Source organism: Taudactylus pleione, unplaced genomic scaffold (genome assembly GCF_031769625.1).
Source record: "Taudactylus pleione unplaced genomic scaffold, aTauple2 ptg000128l, whole genome shotgun sequence".
Taxonomy (NCBI): domain Eukaryota; kingdom Metazoa; phylum Chordata; class Amphibia; order Anura; family Myobatrachidae; genus Taudactylus; species Taudactylus pleione.
Genome location: NW_028284530.1, coordinates 9,374,244 through 9,400,224, shown reverse-complemented (window position 1 = coordinate 9,400,224; position 25,981 = coordinate 9,374,244). Strand labels below are relative to the sequence as shown.

The 25,981-nt window shown below is 44.1% G+C and overlaps 1 protein-coding gene across 1 annotated transcript in view; it reads left to right on the top strand.

Annotated features, from left to right (window-relative positions):
* Positions 1-19,343, top strand: part of LOC148523772 (protein Wnt-7a) — an 84,077-nt gene extending 64,734 nt beyond the window's left edge. The window contains exon 4 of the mRNA XM_088472724.1: positions 15,837-19,343. Within this exon, the coding sequence (XP_088328850.1) occupies positions 15,837-16,316 (480 nt within the window). The 3' untranslated portion in view covers positions 16,317-19,343. The remainder of the gene's footprint in view (positions 1-15,836) is intronic.
* Positions 19,344-25,981: the final 6,638 nt, after the last annotated feature.

Here is a 25,981-nt window from a genome sequence, read left to right as displayed (position 1 = left end):
CATTGAGGTGGGAAGTGTTGTTGGGCCAGGTGATCATCTGCCTGATTTAGAGGTCAGAAGAGAGGTCTTTGCCGTGGAGCAGTTGAATGACCCTACTTTGGTAAAAGCCAGGGAGAATGTAAAAGTAGTTGATGGTAAACCCGTAGACCCTGATAGTCCTTTGTCCTATCCCCACAAGGCAATGTGTCAGGATTTGTTATATCAGGTGACTAAGAAGGGGGAAGATGTTGTGGAACAACTAATAGTTCCCAAAGCCTACAGAAGAACAGTGTTGGATCTGGCCCATGGTCATATAACGGCAGGCCATCTAGGGGTAGAGAAAACCACTGAGCGAATAATGCAGAGGTTTTTCTGGCCCGGGCTTCATAAAGAGGTATCTGACTTTTGCGCATCCTGCCCTGAGTGTCAGTATCATGCTCCCAGGCCACATTTTAAGGGTCCACTAGTTCCATTGCCTATCATAGAGGTGCCGTTTGAAAGAATAGCGATGGATTTGGTTGGACCCTTAATGAAGTCTGCCAGGGGACACCAGTATATTCTGGTCATAATGGATTACGCTACCAGGTACCCGGAAGCGATCCCGTTACGCAATACGTCAAACAAGACCATTGCCAGAGAGCTAGTTCATGTCCTTAGCAGGCTGGGTATACCTAAGGAGATACTAACTGACCAGGGTACACCGTTTATGTCCAAAGTCATGAAAGAGTTATGCCGCCTGTTCAAAATCGAACAGTTAAGAACTTCGATTTATCACCCCCAAACGATGGGCTGGTCGAGAGGTTTAACAAGACATTAAAACACATGCTTAGGAAAGTGGTCGACAAGGATGGTAGGGATTGGGACTACTTATTGCCGTATTTATTGTTGGCCATAAGAGAAGTTCCCCAGTCCTCCACCGGGTTTTCACCCTTCGACTTGTTGTATGGGAGACACCCAAGGGGGTTACTAGACATTGCCAAAAAGACATGGGAGGGGCAGTCTAGTCCTTACAAAATGGTGATTGAGTATGTTTCTCAAAGGCAGGAGAGAATTGCTGCGGTAGTGCCGATAGTGAGAGAGCACCTGGAACAGGCTCAACAGGCACAGCAGAGGGTATACAACCACAATGCTCGGTTACGCAGCTTTGCTCCTGGGGACAGAGTGTTAGTATTGGTTCCCACTGTGGAAAATAAACTTTTGGCTAAATGGCAAGGGCCCTTTGAAATCTTAGAAAGAGTGGGGCAGGTCAATTACAAAGTTTACCAGTCGGGGAAAAGAAAGCCCGAACAGATATACCATATAAATCTGTTAAAGTCCAGGAAAGATAGAACGGTACTGTCGGCCATCCGAGACCCTCCAGTAAGTCCAGGGCCCTTAGTTCCCGAAGTGACAGTGGCAAAAACCCTGTCGGCAATTCAACAACAAGAGGTCAAGGAGTTTCTGATTAGAAATAGGGTGCTGTTCTCTGACGTACCTGGGAAAACCTCGGTCATTAAACATGACATCATCACTGACCCAGGGGTTAAAGTTAATCTAAAGCCCTATAGGTTACCAGAAGCACAAAGAGAATCGGTGTTGAAAGAAATTAAAAATATGCTAGAGTGAGGGGTTATTGAAGAATCACATAGTGAATGGTCAAGTCCCATTGTGTTGATTCCAAAGCTCGACGGGAGTGTGCGTTTCTGCAATGACTTCCGAAAGTTGAACAGCGTTTCAAAATTCGATGCCTACCCGATGCCATGAGTGGATGAACTGATTGAGAGACTAGGGACGGCAAGATATTTAACCACTCTTGACCTAACCAAAGGGTATTGGCAAGTACCGTTAACCGAGAGCGCCAAACAAAAGACAGCTTTTTCAGCGCCAGAGGGCTTGTTTCAGTACAAGATGTTGCCCTTCGGGCTACATGGGGCACCGGCTACCTTCCAAAGAATGATGGACAGGATTCTAAGGCCCCATAGACGGTATGCGGCTGCTTATCTGGATGACGTGGTCGTTCATAGTCCTGATTGGCAGTCTCACTTACCCAGGGTACAAGCAGTGTTGGACTCCATCTATAAGGCAGGTTTGACAGCCAACCCAAAAAAGTGTTGTCTAGGCATGGAGGAAGTAAAATATCTGGGATACACCATTGGCAGAGGCCTGATAAAGCCTCAGCTCAATAAAGTTGATGCCATACAAAACTGGCCACGGCCTCTAAATAAGAAGCAGGTGAGAGCCTTCTTGGGAATTACGGGGTACTACAGGAGGTTTATACCCAACTTTGCCACCATGGCAGTCCCACTGACTGACCTGACCAAAGGCAAACAAAAAGTCATGGTAGAATGGAGTCCTGAGGCAGAGAAAGCTTTTCAGGAGTTGAAAGTAGCGTTGTGTTCCCAACCAGTCCTGATGACTCCTAATTTTGAAAGGGAATTCATAGTTCAAACCGATGCATCAGAAGTAGGTATAGGAGCGGTCCTGTCCCAGAACAAGGAGGGTGAGGAACACCCTATTTTCTATCTTAGCAGAAAGTTGAATGTACTTGAGAGAAACTATGCCACAGTGGAGAAGGAGGCGTTGGCCATAAAGTGGGCGTTAGAGGCTCTCAGGTACTACTTGGTCGGAAGAAAGTTCAAATTTATCACTGACCATGCCCCTCTGAAGTGGATGTCTGAAAATAAGGACAGTAATGCGAGAATTACAAGATGGTTCTTGGCGTTACAAACTTTTAAATTTTCAGTGGAACACAGGCCAGGAAGCCAGCTGGCCAATGCTGATGCATTGTCACGCGTTCATTGTTTGGGGGCTTCAGTTGTTCCGCCCCACAGGTCGAAACAAAGGGGGGGGATATGTGATAGGATCACTGGTAAAGTGGTCTGTGGCAGGTACATTTGTCCCAGATTCCTGTCTTTTGTGTTTTAAACCCCCAGGAGAAAGTCTGCAGTGTAACAGGCTTGAGTTTCGGCTTTTTGAAAAGCCGGTTTGGGACCTGGGGGTTGTGGGTGAGAGGAGAGGGAGGGCTCCACCCACGGCCACTCCAGGTTTTGGTTCTAGCAGCCTGGTAACAGGATTGTTAGTTTTCCACCTGAGAGTGGCCAATATAAGCCTAGTTTGTTTAGGGCTGATGGTCTCACCTGGGAGAGCAGGCAGGGAGTTTGCTCAGAGACACTTGAAAAACCTATTTGTGAGTACTGTGCTATGCTTTGTTGCTGGCGAGGGCATTAGGCCCTGCCAGGTTCTGGTAGTGAGGGAACTACCTGTGAAGTTAGTGCCCCGACAGGGCTAGGATTTATATTTATGTTTTCTTTATATTTTCTGTCATTGTACAATAAAGACTGGCGCCGACCAGCTTGTACTTGCATCCAGACTGGTGTGCTGCTTCCCTGCTGCTGTGTGTGTGTGTAAGAAAGGAGTCCTCTACCCAGGAGAGGGACCTCCTAACCTAACTGTGTCACAATATATATGAGTCTTGGTGCGACCCGCTATCCCATTTCCCTTTCCCTGTTATTTAAATGTATTCCCCCCCCACACAAGACACGCAACTCTCTTCCAATGTCCTCTCTATCCCCGGCTATGCTGTGCTCCAGCACTAGATGTACAGGGTACTCACCCATCACTGTATCTTTCCTCTCGCTGGCTCCTCTGAGTCTGCTCTGACAGGCGGCTGCATCGTTGCAACATCATCAAGCAGCTGCCGGGAGCAGAGTTCAACTTCAGCAGTCCACAATACGCAATCAATGGCGGGCTGCCGGCGGGCCCTCTATCAGTGAGGGTACCTGACTTCTGTACTCCCTAGATGACGACTCTGCCCGACATCATCACGGACATAATATAGTGCACTGCAATGCTGCTGGGAGCCGACCAGGGAGGGTGCAGAGAGATGGGGAAATGTTTGCCGCAGTCCGGGGGCCCCAACTGTGTGGAGGCACCTGAACGACCGCCCCGTCCGCCCTGCCTATAATCTGGCTCTGGAGCTTAAGCACACACAGGCACATGGACTGTATTCATGTATGGCACAGACGACTAGGACACAGACATCCAGACAGCATTAAAGAACTGCAAAAGAGAGACCTAACAAAGGATCTCACATTATCAGACTGTTCAACAACCATGAGGTGTGAATACTGTATAAAATCAAAAGCCACAAGAATAACAATCCCAAAACAAAGTGATAGCAAAGCATTAAGATCAATTGATCTCATACACAGTGACGTGTGTATCTCAATGAAAGTTCACACACCAGGAGATAACAGATATATAGTGACTTACACTGATACAGTCACTTACCTGATTTAAAGAAAAGATGAAGTACTGGACAAGTTACAGGATTATGTAACAATGGTTAGAAATACTGTGCATGTCAAAGAAATCAACCTGCAACAATGGAGGCGAATTGACAGGACAAAAAGTAGAACACTTCCTAAGACAACTCGGCTCAGAGCACCACAAGATAGTACCTTACACACCAGAACAGAATGGGGTAGCTGAAAGAAAGAACAGAACTCGGACTGAAATGATCAGATGCATGTAACCAGTTTCAAGACTATCTGAAAAATATTGGGGTGAAGCCACAATGACAGACACTTATTTTTACAGAACAGACTATTCTCCAGAATAGTGGAGAAAACGGTATGAATTATGGCATGGCAAGAAACCTTGGATGTAAAGGCATTTGTCTACATCCCTGCAGAAAGAAGCAGCAAAGTGCAGAACCGGGCAATGGAAGGGATTCTTGTTGGGTATAGTAAATGTTTAAAATCTATTCCGAAAAGCTGTCATTTTTGCAATGACATCTTTTTGGGAAATAGATAGTTTTCCCTGTCTACACTACCTTACCGCAGCTGGAATCCGTGCTGAGCATGCGCTGTTACATCTGTAATCTCAGCGCATGCGCAGCACTACTTACAGCTGCGGTAATTTTGGGTACCCCCCCTCCCTCCTCCCCCCTCCACTCACCTCCCCCCCCATCCTGCACTTACCTGCCCGCTGCAGTGCTTCCGGCCCCGTCCTGCTAGTCTGATACGTGATCTCCCAGCAGACAACAGTACAGTTTACAAAATAAGAAAAACATTTTTTTTCGTAAACTTTATTGTGTTTGGCTGGGAGAACACAGTTGTCCGAGCAACCACCGGAGCCAGAGGAGGGAACAGAGCGCCGCAGGGAGCTGCGGGGGGGGCCTGTCCAGCTGGAAGCAGGTAAGTCTCACCTGCTATTCGCCACCTCACTTGCCTACTTTTGAAAAGGCATTTCAGGGAGATTGTGAAAGCAGCACCTACAGTATGAGCACGCGTTACAGTGGGCATGTACTGATAAATCTGAGAGGCGTGTCCTAAACCTGACTTACATCCACATGTAAACCAGCCCAAAAGCAGTCAGTAAGATCTATTTGTTGGTGAAAACTCACTAATAATTTTCAGAAATTCATAGGGATCATTGGGCCTGATTCAGAGCCGTTCGCTATTTGCGGTCGTTCGTTCCAAAACAAGGGGTGGCTATTCAAATGATCCGTTCGCAAATTGTAGTTTGTTCACGCCTCTAAGTCTGAACGAGCGAGCAAAACATACGCTCGTTTATTTGTTAAAAACGCCCCCTGGCCGCTCGCATCCTACGTCATGTCCGCTATTTATTAGATTAATCGAGTACATCGACCAGCGTATGAACTGCTCGCTATTCTTGTGGTTGGTGTTTGCTACCACAAATTTGCGAGCAGTTCTGGCTATAAAATAACCCAGTGACGTGGTCAATGACGCTGCTGAATTAATTATGCACACCCATAATACGCCCGTTTTGACCTTTAAGCACGCCTGCGTTCGGATCTCCACTCCCCATTTTCAAGCACCTTCCCCTGTTACCACCCACATACGCCTCATTCTGTCACTCCAAATAGCAGGCACTCGCTATATAGCGTACAAACGATTTTCGGCCGCACTGACTGGTTCGCGCATGCGTACTAAAAACCGTACGCATGCGCAGATGTGCAAACATCGCTCGGAACGAGCGTACTGCCGCTAACGAGCGGCTCTGAATGAGGGCCCTTGTGCCTTATAATAATCAATGCAAGGAAATGACACTAATGATCCCATTTGAATGTATATATCTCCGTTTTTTAATATAACAGCTTTATAATGGGGGTAAGGATGAAATGAGGGAGATTGCTAGAGTCTTCAGGGAGACAGGGAGATTGCTACTATTTCAGGGAGTCTCCCTGACAATGAGGGAGAGTTGGCAAGTATGCGGATAGTACCTTCATCAAATTCCGAAAATACATAATTTTCGGAATTTGATGAATACCATAATTTCCACATCCCCATACTAATGTACTAATGTATGGGGAGTGTGGAAATTAACGTAGGGGGATTTAACCAGGAGATATCAGTGACATCTCCTATGTTAAGATACTTCATGAATACTAAAATAACGTTATTTAAGGAAAATGTCCTTAAAAACATTATTTTAGTGTTGATGAATAGGCCCCATAGAGTCTTAAAACATTTGTTGAGGAACTGAGAAATGAAGGGATGATCCCAGCAGATCTCGATAAAGAAGAGACACCAGCAAGAGAGCCACTGAACAAGAGATTGAAATCAGCTGCAAACCAGATACCAGAAACACAATGGAGTGCACTGCACATGTAGAAGGGTGCTCAGCCAGAGAAAACAAAGGTATAGCACCTGTGTGCTTTTCATATAAATCTAACACAGTCGAGATGCATAAACCTACATCCTGGGAAGAAGCATCTGACTTGCCAGTAATGGAGGCTGACGAATGGATAGAGGCATCAAGGGAAGGAATGAGGTCCATACATGACGACCAGACAGGGCAACATCTCCACTTCTAAAAGCTCTCACTTTAGTAAATATATTAGTATCTGTTTTATTCTGTAATTATGAAAAACAGTCCTTATTGAATCACTATATACAACCAATGCACAGTACCACTTTTCTTGTTCTGTATGCTTTTGTATTTGTGCTTATTCTTTAAGTATCCTATGGTCAAAAGCCTCTTAAAAGGAAATGTTCTCTCTTTTGGGCAAGCATTACATGGTGCCCAGGGCTGGTGCAAGGTTTCTCTGCACCCTAGGAAAACGTATGCCTACTGCCCCCTTTCCCACCCCTGGACCCTCTTTCTAACCCCTCAGGTGAAAGTGTGGAGGTGGCATCCTAAAGTGACGCCCCATAGCTGCCACTGTTAAACAGAGAAACACCCCCTCCCAAGAAAAATATGTTTAAAAACACTATGCACGACATTTATGCATGTCCCCAGGCAGGCTGTAGTGTAAGGTGGGACACGGTCAGTGTGTATATATATATATATATATAATATATATGTGTGTGTGTATATATATATTTATACACACACACAGGGCCGGTGCTAGGGTGTTCGGCGATACATTACACCCCAAACCTACCTCCCCTACCAAATAATATGATTACACCCCCCCTGATAATTTACACCTCCTAACCCACCTCGCCCCCCCTGATAATTTACACCTCCGAACCCACCTCACCCCCCTGATAATTTACACCTCCTAACCAACCTTACCCCCCCTGATAATTTACACCTCCTAACCCACCTCACCCCCCTGATAATTTACACCTCCTAACCCACCTCACCCCCCCTGATAATTTACACCTCATAACCCACCTCATCCCCCTGGTAATTTATACCTCCTAACCCACCTCAACCCCCCTGATAATTTACACCTCCTAACCCACTTTACCCCCCCATATAATTGACACCTCCTAACCCACCTTATCCCCCCTGATAATTTACACCTCCTAACCCACCTCACCCCCTCCCCTGATAATTTACACCTCCTAACCAACTTTGCCCCCCTGGCAATTTACATCTCACTGTACCCCCCCATATAATTTAGACCTCCTAACCCACCTCACCCACCGTGATAATTTACATCTCCTAACCCACCTTACCCCCCATATAAATTAGACCTCCTAACCAACCTTACCCCCCCTGATAATTTAGGCCTCCTAACCCACCTTTGCCCCATAGCATGCATATATAGCCATCTTTTGGTACTTACCTGTGCTTGCTGCACTGTAAGAAGCTCTGTCTTAAGGGACCCTCACCCACCGGAAGCTGTCTGCAAGGGAGAAGGACAGTGCTTGCAGAGCAGGAGGGGGCGGGGACTGGAAGGGTGTGAGGAGATGGAAAACTCACAGTGTTAGCTGTGGAGAATATGCCAGGCACAGCAGGAGGGGGCGGGGACTCGGGGTGGGGACTGGAAGAGGGCAGGGACCTCAAGCTCTTGCCGGGAGGACATGCCAGGCAATGCAGAAGGGGCAGGGATTTGGGGAGGGGGCGGGGAGAGGAGACTTCCATTCTCAGCAGGCAGTGCAGAGGACACGGAGGAAGTGTCACTGGCCCCCTGTCAGGCCTGCGATTAGCAGGGGTGGAACTGTGTAAGCTCAGGCTCGGCCCGCTTCTCTGCAGTAGGCTGTAATACAGTGTGACAGGCGCAGCGGCAGCTGTAACAGCAGACTCAGCAGCAGCTGCAGGGAGAGCGCCTCTCCAGGCTCGCACCTCCCTGCAGTGCAGGATCTGCTGAGCAGGTTGCGCCGGCCCTGTATATATGCATGTGCAAACGACGGGAAAATGGCTGCCGCGGCCATTTTCCACTCGTTTTACAGCGCCGGACCCCTGCGCCGATGTGGGACTCCGGAGAGGTAAGTAATATTATGGGTGCAGGGTGTGCAGTGCAGGCCCCCCTGGACCCAAGGGCCCGTGTCCCCCTGCACCCATTATAGATACACCCCTGATATATTTATATATATATATATATATATATATATACACACATACATACAGTACATATGGAGCTGAGGGTCTCAGGCAGCACTCACTCCAGTGAAAGTAGACTTGGGGGGGGGCACCTCCAGGCTTTAGTATAGAAATAACATGGTCAAGATATATATATATATGTGTATATATATATATATATATATATATATATATGGGATTCTGGGAACAAAGAGAGGGAGAGGGAACTGCGGGGAAGTCTCAGCCAGCACTCACCCAGGAGGAGGAAGCAGACACTGGGACTCCCAGACAGGCTAGTCAGGGTGTGTCTTACGGTCTGGGCTCTACTTAAGCTTCTTCCACCTTTGGCTCTGCTTGTCCAGCACCACCACCGTCTCTCACCCGGCAGCGGGCACCCTCTACCAGCATCACAAAGCTGCTCTCCCCTGCACCCGGCACGGCAACACAGAGTTCAGTTGGGCTTTGATGGAACCGCGTATGCTGGAGGCTCTGAAGGGCAGGGAGTGGTGCAGTCCTTTCTTAGGAGGCAGCACATGCAGAGCTGTCAGCGTCTTCTAAGATGGCAGCTTCCACCTCGGGGGTTCCCACAGATGCAGCTCATATTCCATTGCTGTCCCCTCTCAGCATCCGGGGGCCTCCGCCAGGGGCGCTCCCAACGTGTACCTGCTGCAAGCCCCATAGGTTACCAACCCCTGGTCTAGAGAAGAGGGATGACTCTGACTTTTCTCCCAGACAGCCTCTGCAGGCCGCCCTCTCAGGTCCCAGCGCCCTTAGGCAGCTGCCTAATGGAAGCGCCGGCCCTGATGGTGCCATAATACACACTGACCACTTAACCTGTCGGTGCAATACAATGAAATTAGGGAAAATTGAGCAGATTTAATTAGTTATTAGGTTAGAAAAGACACCAGGCCCATACAGTGGGCCCATGCCAGCTACATGAGACCCAGAATGCTCTCAGCTCACCAAGCTCCTGACTCAGCTGGCATATTGTGCGATGCTGCATAGGGGCTCCACGAACAGCGTAGTCTTTCGCTTGTTGATCCACTTTACAAGCACACTCAGCTTTTTCCAATCAAACAGTTTATTCCCTCAGAGCGTTACCATTGTCTGCAGCTTGGCTGCTAATGAAATACGTGGATAGAAAATGTATGCTGTTTGGAAGAGGTGTATTAAGGACACATGGACGGATAGGCAATTTATTGACAGTTTAAATTAGCAGCTCAGCTGGGTACTTTGCTAGAATTTGGCCTGCCACTAAGATTTGCTTTTTGTTTGTTTTCTATTATTTTATACAGTTCCATCACATCTGACAAAATAAATGGAGTCAAAATAAAATAGTGGCACAATTTGTTGGAACTGTGCATTTGCTTAATATGTTGGGGACGCTACACATTTGGTAAAAATTAATGATAAACAACAGAAGTCTTGTACATTTTTTTTACATGAATTGAATTAGTCACCAAAGCTTTCTTTTAGAAAAAAAATGAGATGTCCATCTTTGGACATTTAAATGGTTTGAGAAGCATAAAAAGGGAGAGTTTCTCCTGTAAAATTACAGTATTTATCACAGGCCCTGATTCAGCAAGAAATGCAATTGCAAAGCTGCATTCAGGCTATAGATATATGATGTATGCACGCAGGCTATAGATATATGATGTATGCACACAGGCTATAGATATATAATATATGCATGCAGGCTATAGATATATGATATATGCACACAGGCTATAGATATATGATATATGCACACAGGCTATAGATATATGATGTATGCATGCAGGCTATAGATATATGATATATGCACGCAGGCTATAGATATATGATGTATGCACACAGGCTATAGATATATAATATATGCATGCAGGCTATAGATATATGATATATGCACACAGGCTATAGATATATGATATATGCACACAGGCTATAGATATATGATGTATGCATGCAGGCTATAGATATATGATATATGCACGCAGGCTATAGATATATGATGTATGCATGCAGGCTATAGATATATGATGTATGCATGCAGGCTATAGATATATGATGTATGCACGCAGGCAGCTTTGCAACTGCGTCCGTGCAATAATGCAAATGCAACAGGAGGTGTATGACACCCCCTGCTGCTATTGCGATCCCAACACTGGTGGACGGCACCAGGCGGCCGGACAGCTGAGTAAGCCTTAGCTTACTCAGCCTGGCCGGCTTGCGAGCCTAGGATACTGCGTTGATCAACGCAGATCCTGGGCTTGCCTCTCCCAGAAAACGGAGCGAATACACCCCCCATTTACGGGAACGGCGCCCGCCCCTCACAGCCCTTTTTATGTCTCTGCATGTCAATCAGGCAGATGCATTCAAGGGCTAGCGTGCGTGTTAGCAGGACCCATTCTGCACACACAGAATGGGTCCTGCGCATGCACAGATTCCCGATAATCGGGAATCTGCATTCAGCAGTGCACTTGCGTACACTGCTGTATTAGACCCACAGTTTGAATCCTCAGCACAGTATAACTAGTTTTACACTATGCAGGAGACTGGTCTCCTCTCCACTGTGGCAGACAATCTAGTAACTATATTAAACAATATTAAAGTCACAACAGCAACCACAAAGTAGGAACAGCTACTTTGTGGCTAAGATTGGGGGTACCTAGTAGTGATGAGTAGATTTTGTGGTGGATTTTGCAGAGGGGTTTCATTTTTATTGTCCGTGGGCTATCTGACCATTCTGACTGTTCCTACAGGTAGTGAACTCTACCCCTAAATACACGGAAACAATAAATATAATGTGACTTAATAGGGTGATGTACTAATACATGCAGAAAGTAGGCACTAATGGATTGAGTCTATTAATGTATGGAATTGTATAGGAGAGATGTAGCACTATTCTTCCAAAAGAAAGTCACTTAGCTGATCCTTAGTTGTTGGCGATAGAAAATGCTGTCTCTGGCGCCATTACAGAATGTCCCATAAATGCTCCATGGGGTTGAGATCTGGTAACTGAGAAGGTTGGTCTTTGTCATGCTCGCCAATTTTTTGGGTAACTACTGCATACATGCATTATCACCCGGGATGACACCTCTCCTGTCAGGAAAGAAATGCTCCAACATAGGCCCGTATTCAATTTGAGGCGAAAAGTCCGGATCCGCGATACTTTTAGTATAAAGATGATTGCTCTGTACAATTAAGTAGCAATTAACATTGAATTTGCATATTAAACAAAGTACTGCACCACCATTCCAGGAAGCTACAACACACAATGTTATGGAGCCACCAGAGTCATTTAGGGTTGCAAATAAGAACTTAGGGTTACACCCATGAGAGAGAATTGTTGTGTGTGGTATCACTATGATGTTTTTGTAGCATGTGTCTAGCAATATAGGAGACTGAATACAAATGAATGGGAAACTTTGGGCCCAAATGTTGTCTATACTGTACAGTACCAACAGGGCCGTAACTAGGCTAGTGCGACCAGTGCCATGGCAGGGGGGCGCTGTTTGGGCCTGTCAATTTTCCTGTTTAATATCATTATTACTTGTAGCTTCCTCTTCTTTTACACCCAGCATCTCCTGGTTGCCCCAGTAGTACCCCTCTCTCTTCCTTGGCCCTACCCATGAAGCCATGACCCTTTTTAAGGTGCACTAACTAATGTCCCTGTTTAAAAAATGGAGGGAGGGGTGCCAATACTCTCACTGGCACAGGGCACAAAAAGTCTAGTTACGACTCTGAGTACCAATCTGTCTTTCTTGCTGCTATTGATTTAAGTGTCCATTGATCTCTATTGAACATTAGCCCAACCTGGCTTATTCCTTTTTTTTTAGGCAGATCATACTCAAAGTAAATAGCGGTATCCCACATACATGTAAAAGTAGACTTACCGGTACAATTAAGTGCTGTGGAGTGGTTCCTATTAACATTCCTGCTAATGGTGCAGAGTTGCGTGTTGTAATGACTTGCGACAGTTACAGTTCCCCTAGTATCCTGTATTGGAGCCTCCTGTTAATGATGTCTTGGTTTTGTTGATAGGAAAAGTCACTTGCAAGAGGGTGACGTGATCCTTAGCCGCAGACAAAAATTCTCACCTTCCTGGCAAGGGATCGTATTTAGCTTGCAGAGTGTTGGGGTAAAAAACTATTCTGATGCATTTCAGCAAATGCAGGTTTTATTAGTTGTCTGTAGTAGGTGTGTCATGTTGATTGGCGTGTGACTTTTTCTATCAACACAACCGTGTCCCACCATGGCAACTAAAATTTCATTTAAAATGGGACTGCAATCTGGAATATCTTTCTATGGTGAGTTAGTTCTCTGTGCGGTATGCAGTCGGGAAGCCGGCGGACCTAATCCCGACAGCCGGCTTCCCGACTGTCATATCCCGGCAAGGGTCTAAAGTCAGGTGTCGATATGCCGACACCTGTCATTAGATTTACACCGGGAGCCCTACGCCCGGTATCCCGATCAAAGGGACGCCGGGCGCCGAGCGCGGATAGCTGCGGGGGGGTGGAGGGTTAGGTTTAGGGTTCCCGGGGGGGACGACTTAGGGTTAGGCACCCCCCGGGAGGTTAGGTTTAGGCTAGGGGAAGGGGGGTTAGCGTTAGGCATCCCCGGAGGGGACCTATGGTTAGGCCACCCCCAGGGGGACTTAGTTTTAGACGGCGGGGAAGGGGGGGTTAGGTTTAGGCACCTAGAGGGGGGATTAGGGTTAGGCACTGGGGGGAAGGTTAGGGTTAGGCACCCCTAAGGTAGGGTTAGGGTTAGGGGGTAGAAATAGGTTAGACAACACTTACCTTTGACGATCGGGATTTCCTCCTCTGCCGGGATGCCGCTGTTGGGATTCCAACCGCCGGGCATGGGTCCGGCGGTAAATCATACCGATTCCCTCTGTACCAATGTGTGTCATATCTGCCTGAATTGCTTCATCTCTGCCCCCCCTAGCTAATTACTGCACCAGTGTCTGATCTCTTTACACATTTCTCTTTCCTATATCTTACTAATCCTTGCTAAATTTCCTTGCCCTAATTTTGCCTGTCAATAAAAACCATCTATACTAAGGAATATCTATTTTTTTATGGCTGGCAGTCACTTTGCCTTAAGTTTGCTCCCCTATGCTTATTTTATGCTCACTGATTCATCTGTGCCTACTTCTTATTTCCCCTTACCTATCTTGACACCCCCCTTCTTGGGTGAGCCTCTGTGTTCCCAGAGGAGGAAGGAAGGGAAGAGCTGAAGGAGGTGACGAGGGAGGAAAGAAAAGAGGAGAGGAGAGGACCTCCGCCTCAAACTTCCTCTCGCTATCTTCTCTTAGGATATCAATAGCAGAAGATAATGAAAGAAAAAAAGCTTTATTAGTTAAATTAAAGAATACACTGACAGACTTAAGCCCGGACTTTCCATTTCATTGTACACATACTAACGTCATATGCCCTCTTCAAGACAGCTCATGCAATAACGTATGCCCCAAGATCAGGTGACGCAGTCTGTGAAGCCTTACCACTCCTGGCAGGGACGTTTTAAGAAAGGAGGGGGCCTGGGTGCAGCCTTCGGGTGCACCCCCTCCTCTCCTGCAGTGCAGTAGACTCTGGCTTTGTGCCAGGGTCTACTGTACATGTGTAGGCCTCCAGGAACATGGCCTCCACGCTATGTTCCTGGAGACATCTCTAGTGCGCATGTACAAATTGCTGTGGGAAATGGTGGCTGCCCATTACAGTGTTTTCAGTCTGCAGAACCGGCCAACGAGGGACTCCGGTGTGGTAAATATATTAATTATATGGGTGCAGGTTTTTTAGTGTGGGTCTCCCTGGATCCAGGGGCCTGTGTGCACCACACACTCTATACCCTTTATAGCCAGTGGCTCCCGGACAGTATGGGTTCATCTACTCCGTTGATATTTTGATGATAAATTGCTGCAAATCAGGTTTTGTAAACTAAAAAGCAATGTACACAGCCATATCTAGTGCCAAGTTTAATACGGAAAGCCATATCTGATCCTAAAATTAATATGTATTGCAATATCTGAAACCAAGATTAACATGCAGTTACATCTGGTGTCACACCTATTGTGCAGAGTCATATTCTGTGCCAAGACTAATGTGCAGAGCCATATCTGGTGTCATATATAATACGCCAAAAAGTACCTGATGCCATATCTTAGTGCCAAAGCTCATTAGCAAGTCATAGTGTCATGTCGGCATGCCCTACTGTTCACAGAAACAGCAGGGAGAATTCTCACAATGTTCTTCACCTATTTGAACTAAGATTAGATCAGCACCAGTCATACGGGGTATATTTACTAAAGTGCGGGTTTTTAGAATTGGAGATGTTGGCCATAGCAACCAATCAGATTCTACTTATCATTTATCTAGTACCTTCCAGAAGATTATATGGGCAACATCTCCACTTCTAAAAACCCTCACTTCATCACTTTAGTAAATATAACCCGCAGTATCTATAAGGATGTGTACCATGGACGTGCGATCAGGGTAGGCAGAGGAGGTAGAGCCTCCCCTGTTATACTCCTGAGATTTTATATAAAAATGATTAGAATAATACAAATAAGATTTTTATAACTTAGAAACATCTTCTTTACTTTCTGTAATAATTTTTATGGTTAACACTCACCAGCTTTATGGAGCTCCCTGGGACTGCAGGGAGACAAGAGATGAGGCAGCAACAGCACGGCCTCGCTTGTGTATAATCAGACACTACTTGCAGAGCTGGGGGTGGGGCCACACCACGGGCAGTAAGCTGCACAGAAAGAGATCTTATAGATGCATGTCTCTGAGAATGGGGGGCGTGCCTTGAGCACTGATGGACACCTTGGATGTGTCATGTGACCAGGAAGTGCACTCCAGTGTTTAGAGATGGGAGCTCAGCAGCAAGAGAAGACACAGTGTTGCGTTGCAGGTAGGAGAATCAGTGGAAGCTTAGTGTAGTGAGGGGAGAGTTACAGTGAGTAGGGTGAGACAGTCTCCCAGCACTTAGACCCTTCTCCATGTGTCTCTCCCCAGCTATTGACCTCACCGCACATCATTGATGTGTACTACATTCTAAGATGAGGGTGATCATACAGATAATATATTTTTACATTCTATTTTTTTTTTTAGATCTTGGAAGAAAACATGAAACTGGAGTGTAAATGCCATGGAGTGTCCGGATCTTGCACCACAAAAACATGTTGGACCACACTACCGAAGTTCCGCGAGGTGGGATTTCTCCTGAGAGACAAATACAATGAGGCTGTTCAAGTGGAACCAGTCCGAGCTAGCAGAAATAAACGGCCGATGTTCCTAAAAATTAAAAAGCCACTGTCCTATCGCAAACCCATGGATACAGACTTGGTATATATAGAAAAATCTCCAAATTATTGTGATGAAGACCCAGTGACTGGCAGCGTGGGGACACAGGGCAGAATGTGCAACAAGACAGCACAACACACTAGCGGCTGTGACTTAATGTGCTGTGGTAGAGGGTATAACACCCACCAGTACTCTCGGATATGGCAGTGTAACTGTAAATTCCACTGGTGCTGCTACGTGAAATGTAACACATGCAGTGAAAGAACAGAAGTATTCACATGTAAATGAGTTAATAACCCGGACGAGGACATGTTTCAGCCCTGGGAACTTATACCATACATTTGCACAAGATCTCAAGCCACATGCTGCAGGATTGTGGCCTAGAGTCCCTTTGCGTTTCAGGAAGCCAAGTGAATAGACCCTTGCTGTCTTTTGTTTGAGTACTTCTGAGATCACTCAATCAAGCACAGCCTTGCATGCCAGAAAATTCTTCAACGTAGAGTTGTTCAGATTGTGTTCAGTTACAGATAGATTAACAAAGGAACTGTAATATAATGATATGAGATGCTTTCCATGTCTAGGGGTTCTTTTTTACACGTTCAGCAATGCATTCTACAATTTCCAACTGAGTGATGTAAGATAAGTGGGTGGAGTCTGTTTTCAGTCCATTTTATAAATACACACGGATATGCAGATTGATCAAGCCACTGCTGGTTCATACCTAAAAAAAAAATCAAAAAAGATTTTGAAACATAAAACTAATTCTGAAAAAAGAGAGTTATTACAAAAATGGCTACCATTTTAACAAAGGGAATTTAAAATGGGCTAGCAATAAATTTGTGTGAATTTCTGCAATCCTACCAAATTAAGGCTGGATATCTTGCCCAATTTATTCAAAATGGGCTATGGTGTATTTGCTACTTGGTAGGTCCTTGGTAATAAACTTGGTTTATTACTTGGTTATAAAGTGCTGTATTATATATATATATATATATATATATGTGTATATATATAAATATATATATATATATATATTCAAAGGAATAAAGTATGTGCGCCACTCAGAGGCTTCAATAATATACGTGACATGATTCTTCCTGTGGTCAACATTTCAATGTTTCAATGGCTGTGGATTTTTGTCCGGACCTTACGAAAATGCATTGAAACGTTGACCATAAGAAGAATCTTGTCACGTGTATTATTGAAGCCTCTGAGTGCCGCACATACTTTGTTCCTTTATTACAGCATCTATATTTTGACATGCTAGTGCTGGCAACGGGGTAAAGTTATTATTAGTATAAGGGAGTGCCGTAATTTTGGATTGTGTGTGTGTGTGTATGTATATATATATATATATATATATATACACATATACACACACTATATTTTAATTGTTACTGTATGTTTTACTGGCACAGGGACTTTAAATATTAGTGACAATATTTAACAATATATTTTAGAGTAAACTAATATTAATTTATTTAACAGAAAAAAACCTACTGCCATTTTGAACTGTACTATAGAACATAAAAATAAATACTTTTTGTTTTAGTTATTTAGAAAACGAGAACCCTCTTTTGGAAAAACTGGAGGTGTAAATAGTATATATATATATATATATATATATATATATATATATATATATATATATTACTCAGATCCCACTTATAGCCGTGCACAAGGGATAATCTCGTTTGTTTTTATTTCATGGTGAAAGCAGACATATTTTCTTAATTACTTTAATGCTGTTTGCTGCTAGGTGTCTGGAATAATCACTCTCAATATTTAATTGTCTGGTTATGTTATTTTTTTTTCTCTATATTTTTCTAAATTAAACAATTTGGACTCCAATTCTTGGAATATTCCAGACAAAAATGTCAATCTTATGGGAAATGGACCACGGAAAAGAGTATATTTTGTTAGAGACTATTTTTATATGAATATTTTATTTATATTATGTCTGCTTGTATAACGCTATAATCTACAATCTTAAAACAGAAAGCACCCAGTATCTCATTTGTGGTGTCTGACAAATACATACAGAGTTAGTCCGTTATCATTCAGCTTTCCAAAATAAAAGCTGATTTTTCTCATTCTGGGGGACATTTATCAAAGCTTGGGGAGATATAAAGTGGAGAGAGATAAAGTACCAACCAATCAGCTTCTAACTGTCATGTTACAGGCTGTGTTTGAAAAATCACAGGAGCTGATTGGTTGGTACTTTATTTATCTCTACTTTATCTCTCTTTTAAAGATTTGATAAATCTTCCCCCCTGAAATAACTAATTATAAGATATACATCTTTTGGATTAGCCAATTAATAGATGTCGTGTTTTTTTGTGATGGCTAATTTGCAGAATACACACAACTGGTAGAGGTCATGTAGCATTCAACTTATTACACAGCTTAAATATGTGATTAGCATTAAATATTTGCTTGCTTATCCCATTCGGAAGAGGAAAAAGAAAATCTGAATTGCTTCCCACGTGTGTCAGTCATTAAACTGTTGGCTTATTATTAGCAAATGTGCTGTGTATGCTGCCCATTAAATCTCTATATTGTGTTACTGTCAAATTTGATTTTATCAGTGACAGACTGTAGACTGTGACTGTAAAAACTAACTTGACATACAGTCTCATTCTCACAGATAACGCACAAAGCTTACAGGTTTGCATCCAATTGTTTTGAGTGTTTGCTCAAATTGTCCCACACGCAACAAACAATATTCTGTGATGCTAAATTATAAAATAAAATAAATTGATTAATAAATTATAAAAACACTGCCCCCCAACACACAAATAACAATTAGAGCAGTATTTTTTATTTTTTTTAGTCATTACACCCATTTTGTTTTTCATTTGTAAGCAGTGTTAGACCAATGTACATCAGTGTATAAGATGTCAGAATAGAATTTAGAAGAGATTAATTTATTGTCAGACTACTGAACTGATAAAAAAAAATAATGAAATGCAAATATTTTTATAAAAAATGTTCTTGTTCAATTAACTACTGAAATATAGTCATTCTCATAAGACGATTGTTTCTTTGGACAAAATGTATATGCAACAGTTCACTACGGACACAGTTATACTACTGGAAAAAGCATAAATAATATTGACAAATTTATTTCATAGTCCAGATTATGTTATGGATCTTCAATGGTCATAGTTCTAATTCTGCAGTTTGTTTTCATTTTAACACACTCAGATAGGATGACTTCTTCCACCATTTGTTGTTTATTTTCCCCCGTTCATCAGTAATATACAGTGTGAACTCAATTACTATATCAGCTACTCAATCCATTTTAGCCGCAATAAAAATATGGATTTGAAACATTTCTTTTTGTGTTTTCTCTTTTAATCTTTAGACCATTGGGCCTGTCTTAGAGATGGACGTAGACCTGATATTTTTGCAGTAGGCCGATGTTTTAATTATAATCCATCGGCGCATGTGTCCTGATGGATTACCGTTGTCACTCGCAATGAGGATTTATTCGCAAAGTGATTGACAGGCAGGGACCATTTGTGGGTGGCAACGGGGGGTTGGAAACTGAAATGCAGGCGTGTAACAAACGTTTTTGGGCATGTCTCAGCCTGCGACTGCGATCCCGGATGTTGCAAAAGCTCCACGCACTTCAGTTACAACGGCCATTCTGAGTAACTACAGGGTTGCTAAGAAGTTCGATAATCGACTGATCTGCATCCAATGGTACGTCTTTGCACTCAACCGGTTGTATTTGCAAAGAAGCTGGTGGGTGTCTCAATACAAATCTAGGCGGCTGTGGCATTTGCATATTTTTGTGCAGTTGTAGCGTCAAAGATGTAGTCACGATGGGATATGCGTCCATCTCTGAATTAGGCCCAATAATAGAACTTTCTATAAAGTAAAATTTGTAATGTGGTAGTGGTAAAGTATATTCTTTATTTATAAGAGATACCTTACAAACATTGCAAATAATAAGTTTAAAGAAACGTTATTGTGCAAAATTCACAACACAACAGTATTTGTGTCATTTTATACAGGTTTTTTCGTTCTTATTTGCAGTGTTGCAGTGTACGTACACACACAGCAATGTCTCCACAAGTTGAATTTATAGACTGGATTGTCATGGTTTTGGTTCTGCCTACAAAATAGCTGCTTTGAATGTCTGTGAGTGATGGGTACACATTAAGGGGCTGATTCACCTCTATTTTCACAGACGCTAATAGCTTATTTTTGTGTATCTCAAGCCGATTCTGAGTTGGACAGATCTGACTTTGAGCCTGATCCAGTGGTGCAAGCAGCGGCTGCGGCTGTGTTTTTTTGTCGTAGCTGCATCTGTGTCTTTATGATGATGCTGCGACCAATGATCGTCCTACTGAGATGTCCACTGACTGTGGCGCTAATTTTTCTCTGTGCGTCTTTTGATGCACCATCACTGATCCATCGGTCGCACTATCGAAGCTTGCAACAGCCCTATGGCAGGTGCAATTTCTGTGTTTGAAAATGGTGTCCTGTGTATTCGCTACTGCGGCAAAAGACGCAGGCGCTGTCAGCAACATGCCCGCGTCTGCCTAAACACCCACTGTTACCTGCCAGGAATGCCCACTGAACTCCAGTGCTCTTGCATCCATATTCGCTCTACGTCTCCTGACACCTCTCATTACCTGTTATAGTGTTTCTAGTCTAGTTTTGTTATTGTGTTCTATGTTGTTTTACTGTTATTGACCGTGCATTTTGCTGATATCATTGTCAGCATCTCCCAGCATTGCTTTATTCCAACCATCCCTGCATGCTGCCTGTATAGAATGTTTCAGCTGACCTGAGCATCCTTGTAAGCTTCCTGCCTTGAACATTGTTTATGATCTGATCTTTCTTGTTTCTGCCTGCCCTGGTGTCTGCTCATTGTATGGTCTTTCCTGATTAACCATCATCCAACACCACTGTGTGGCTTTTGGGCTTCGTCTCCACCAGCCTTCACATAAACATGCATATAAGAACTGGGGTCAACCAAGTACCAGATAGAATGACAGCTTTATGGGAAAGGAAGTTGCTGTCGGTGAAAAGTGCATACTGGGAGTTCTAAAGGTTTACTTGGTAAGTCTGGTAGCTGACACTAACCAGCCAAATTCCAGTAGGTCCAAATTCAATTTTGAATAATTCTTCACAACTAGGAAGCATCCAGTCAGTAGAGACATGCAGTGAACAAGCAATAAAACTCTGGCAAAATTTTCTCTGGCAGCTAATCATAAAATCAAACATTTTGCTGAGGAGGAATACAAACCTAGAGGTGGTTTTCATCAACTCTTTACTAAAGAGGAGCACAGTCGAAGGAGGAGCCATGACTTCTATCTATATTGTACCAACCCTGATCATTACCTACACAGAGAAATGGTGAAATCTGTTAAACATTCTTCAGGCAGACCCACTCCAAAAGAGATTATTGTGGATTCTCCCCCCATAGTTGATCCAGCAGGGGTCTCTTCCTGTTCCAATGGAAAATTCTTTGCTTTTATTAACTCCTGAAATGTTCCAGGCCATGTAGTCAGGGTCTCAGAAGATTACTTCAATTCAAACATCTCCAGTGAGAACAGTGCCTGCTACTACTATTGCTTCTCCTACATTTCCCGTGGATGTAATCAATCCTGGAGAGCCAGATCACTTCTTCACATCTTAATTCACAGTTACAGCTACAAATACTGATGTTCCAGTGTATGGTTCATGTACCAATTCTTCAGTTGATATCTACAGTCCTGAAGTTCCTGTCTTAGCTTCTGGTTCTCAGTGTCTTGCTGATGCCTCTGGCTTCGAGTGTGCTACCTTCAGTATGTCTCTAGTATGGACTATGCTACCTACAGTATGCCTCTGCTTCTGAGTATCCTGCTGACACCTCTAGTTCTGAGTGTTATGCCTAAACCTCTGGCTGACAACATCTACAGTTCTCAGTGCTCCGGCAATGCCCCCAGAGTTGAAGTTCCATAAGATGCCTCCCGAGTTGAGGTTCCAAGTGTTGCCTCCTGAGTTGAGCTTCGAGGCAATGTTTCCTGAGTTGAACTTTCAGGCAGTGCTCCCCGAGTTGAGGTTCCTAATGTCATGGAGCATGCCCGAGTTCTATGTTTTGGGGAGCAAGTCCAAATTCATGGTGTTGAGGCTACTACCCAGAGATAATTATGCCCTTACCTCCAGGCATGTAGATAATTCTGCCCTTGCCTCTGGGCAAGTGGATAATTCTGCTCTTGCCTCCGAGTATGCTGCCCAGTCCAAACCATCAGTAACGATTCTCCAGCCTTCGACCTGTTTTCTACCTTCAGAGTACCTGGCAATTGATCTGCTTTCAGAGTGGCCAACTGCTAATCTGCCTCCAGAGCCCATTGTTTCCAAGATGAATGCCAAGTGTTCCAGGCATGACTGCTGCACAGTTCAGTGTCCGTGTAATAACTGCTGCCCAGGCCAATGCTTCTGTGATGATTGCTGCCCACTGCCCAGTCCATTGTCCCAGTGATGATTGCTAACGATGATCGACAGCTCGCCCCATTTTGTAGGCGTTCCCAAACGAACGCCTGCCATTTGTGGGTGGCCCCACTGACATCACCAGTGATGTCAGTGGGAGTGTCAGTGACATCACCAGTTAGTGATGTCAGTGGGAGAGCTTCTGGCTCTATTAGAGCCGGAAGCTCTCTGGGGCTTGCGGAAAACGAGACCATACCACAAGGGTCTCGTCGCAAGCCCTGATGGAGACCATTGCGACCATCAACCTGGCCGCTCCCTAAAGCTGTGGGTGGTCACCCACAGCTTAGCGAGTGGCCAGGAGGACGGCTCTTTTTATAGATGCGGCCACCCTCATTCAGAGTGAGCGCTCGCATTTTGTAAGCGGCTCTAAATGAGGTCCAGAGTGTACACACTAACACTGTTGTGATCGAGACAGACGGTACCAGAAATGTTGTGGAAAACTGATGACTTTCTTGGGCGATGACTGGGTGGTGGCTAGAAATGCACACATAAATGGTCTATTCAGAGGACGTGTTATGGGATCGTTGCGGGAGTGTCAATGCAAGTGGTTGCATACACAGATGCACAGCATACGAGAACATGGTTAGACAGAGAAACCTCATCTGACATAGGGCTAGTGCAAGTTTTGAAGGTGAGACAGATGATGGTGTATATAAGGATGCAACAGTCAGTATTATAGCGTGTACTTTAAAAGTGGGCATCTCAGTCCTTGCACATTCAGCTACACGGAAGGAAGGAGTTTGTAGCAGTATATGCATATAGTCGCAGATGGGTGACTGCCAGTAAATGCTGTTGCGTGCGCATCTGTGTACAACTCAAAATCAGGCCCAAAGTCACAATCCAGGCATTTTACTAATCCCCACAGTAAGAAGAGAATTGATAGGAGAAGTCATTAGTGCTTGCCTTCTGTTCCTTGTTTGAACTTTTAGGAGTATATTTACTAAACTGGGTTTTTTTTTAGAAGTGGAGATGTTGCCCATAGCAGCCACTCAGATTCTAGCTATTATCTTCTATAAAGTGCTAGATAAATGTTAAGTAGAATCTGATTGGTTGCTATGGGCAACATCTCCACTTCTAAAAAACCCCACTTTAGTAAATATAGCCCTTAGTGTGTTTCCCATTCTGTTTGGTGCTGTTATACATACCAGTCTGCAAGGATGCACCTGTGTGCATCTGACATACAGCAGCAGCCAACTGGTAATGTATGGGATCATACGACAATCGACCAATTGCTCCCAAATACCGGAAAATGGACAAAAACTGTAGTTCAGACAAATTAATTCCATCTAAGAGGTTGTTCTTTTGTGGGCGGGTCATGTTTTTCATGTGTACTATTTTTTGGAATCTGAAACATGCACATTGCTTATTGTGAGACTTTATATTTGTGGATTTAAGGGCTTCTCTAGTGTCATTTTCCATTTTGTCAAGTATTAGTTCCTTTCTACACTAGTGTTCATCTATAACCCTGGTTTTCATAAAGTCTAGTAATAATTGTGTAACATGCCTTGTAACTAGAGATGTGCAGGTTCGGTTTTACTCGGATATGTTCGGATCTCAAAAACGGCATCCTATTGGCTATCGGCTATCACGTGTTTTGGATAGTCAATAATATAAATCTGAACTAATCCGAACTTGCGATAATTTTGGCGAAAAGAACCAAGTAAAACCGAACCTGCACATCTCTACTTGTAACTAGTATGTTAATCAGTGCATTGTATGTCAAGTAGACTGCACAGAAGCAAGACTGACGTGGTTACACTTTATGTCATCACTCATTAACCAGAGTTGCACTAGTGTCTCTAGCATTTCAAGTACATGATTCTGCATGTTGTTTCCTTTGACAAGTCTCATTTAGTATATAGTAGTTTCCCCAACAGAAACATAAATTGGATCTTTCATGCAGCTTTTGTAAAGCATCCCACATGTCCAGTGCCAGAGCAGCGCTCACTGCCGACCTGTTCTGGCTCTGACCCTAACATGTGACATCACACAAGGGGTTGGGCCCTCCGACAGGAGAAGGTAGAGAAAGTGGATGATCTGAGCAGCACAGCAGCCGTGCGTCTGGTTACAGGATGCCATTCAAGGCTCCCTGCTAGCCAGATGCAGGTGTTGTGGACAGCGCCAGTGCAGTCCCCAGGATCTTGTGCCCTGGGTGACCACACCACTTTTACACCCCTCCCTATGGCCCTGAATATGTTTTTTGTGTTAATCTAAAATCATATGTGAAATAGCTGGTCATCTTCAACTTTTTAACCTTTGGTTTGTCTGTAATAATAAACTTCCACAAGTTTACAAGCATTGCAATCTTACATTTTCATAGCTGATAATTGATATTATTAGGTTTGATAGTACTACTTTAAGATGTGAGTTGCTAGACATTTAATTTTTTTTTTCTTTGTTTACTCGCTTTGAAATGTAGTGTCAATTTTATCATATACATTTTGCCATTGCCATTTTTTCTTCTGATGTGCTGTGCTTCAGCTTAGAACATGTTTCTCTTTTCCAGCAAAACATGCAGGGAAGATTGTGGGATAAGCTTTTCTGTGACCACAGCAGGTAAATTTCATAATATAGTAACATGTAGAATTAAGAATACTATAATAGTAGACACTGTTCCTAATTCAGAGGTGGATACAATGCCGATGTTAGCGCAGTTGAGCGATTATTTGCTACTGTGCATGTCCAAAAAAATTGGAAAACCCCTACACTCTTACGTGACCAGCACCCGGTCAGGCAGCGGGGAGCTTCAGCTCCCGCAGCCTGACCAAAGGCTGTTGGTTGCAATGGTTGTTATGGTGATCCCAGCCTGCGACATTGGTCGCAGTGCCGGGATCGCAAATGTGGCAAGGAGGTGTCTGACGCCTCCTTCGGCATTTGAATTGGAGATGGGATGATTTTGCACAGCAACAATAAAAATATCCCAACACCACCCAACGAAAGCGTCTGATCTGGTTATAGCTAATGTGGCATAAACAGTATGGGGGGCTTTATCATAAATACCACCAAGCTACGAGAGACTGTGCTTTTCCCAGTGTGGGCCTGACTCAATTGTACGCTGCTGCACCCTCTTTAGCATCTATTGCCATAGCCGTGTGTGCAACTTTATGCTAATGCTAGTATCATCTCTTCCCCCCTGCAAGACACTACCATCTGTTGCACCATTGAAACTTGCCCCAGCCCCATGCTATGTGCAGATTCTCCATCAGAGTATGGCCTCAGAAGTGAGTGATTAGGCGTCTGAGGGCCTGATTCAGCAGTGTTAGCCATTGTGCATTCGTATAAGCTGCACTGCTTGTGTGCTGCGATCGCACTGCGATTACGCACACAGAGGAATCCATCATAGAGTGAGTGACAGGCCGTGAGCGTTGGGGGTGGTCACGGGGGAGTGGTTGAAGAAACGCAGGCATGTCTGTCCATTTGAACTCGTTACTTGGGCGTGCATAATTAGCCACTGCCATTGCATA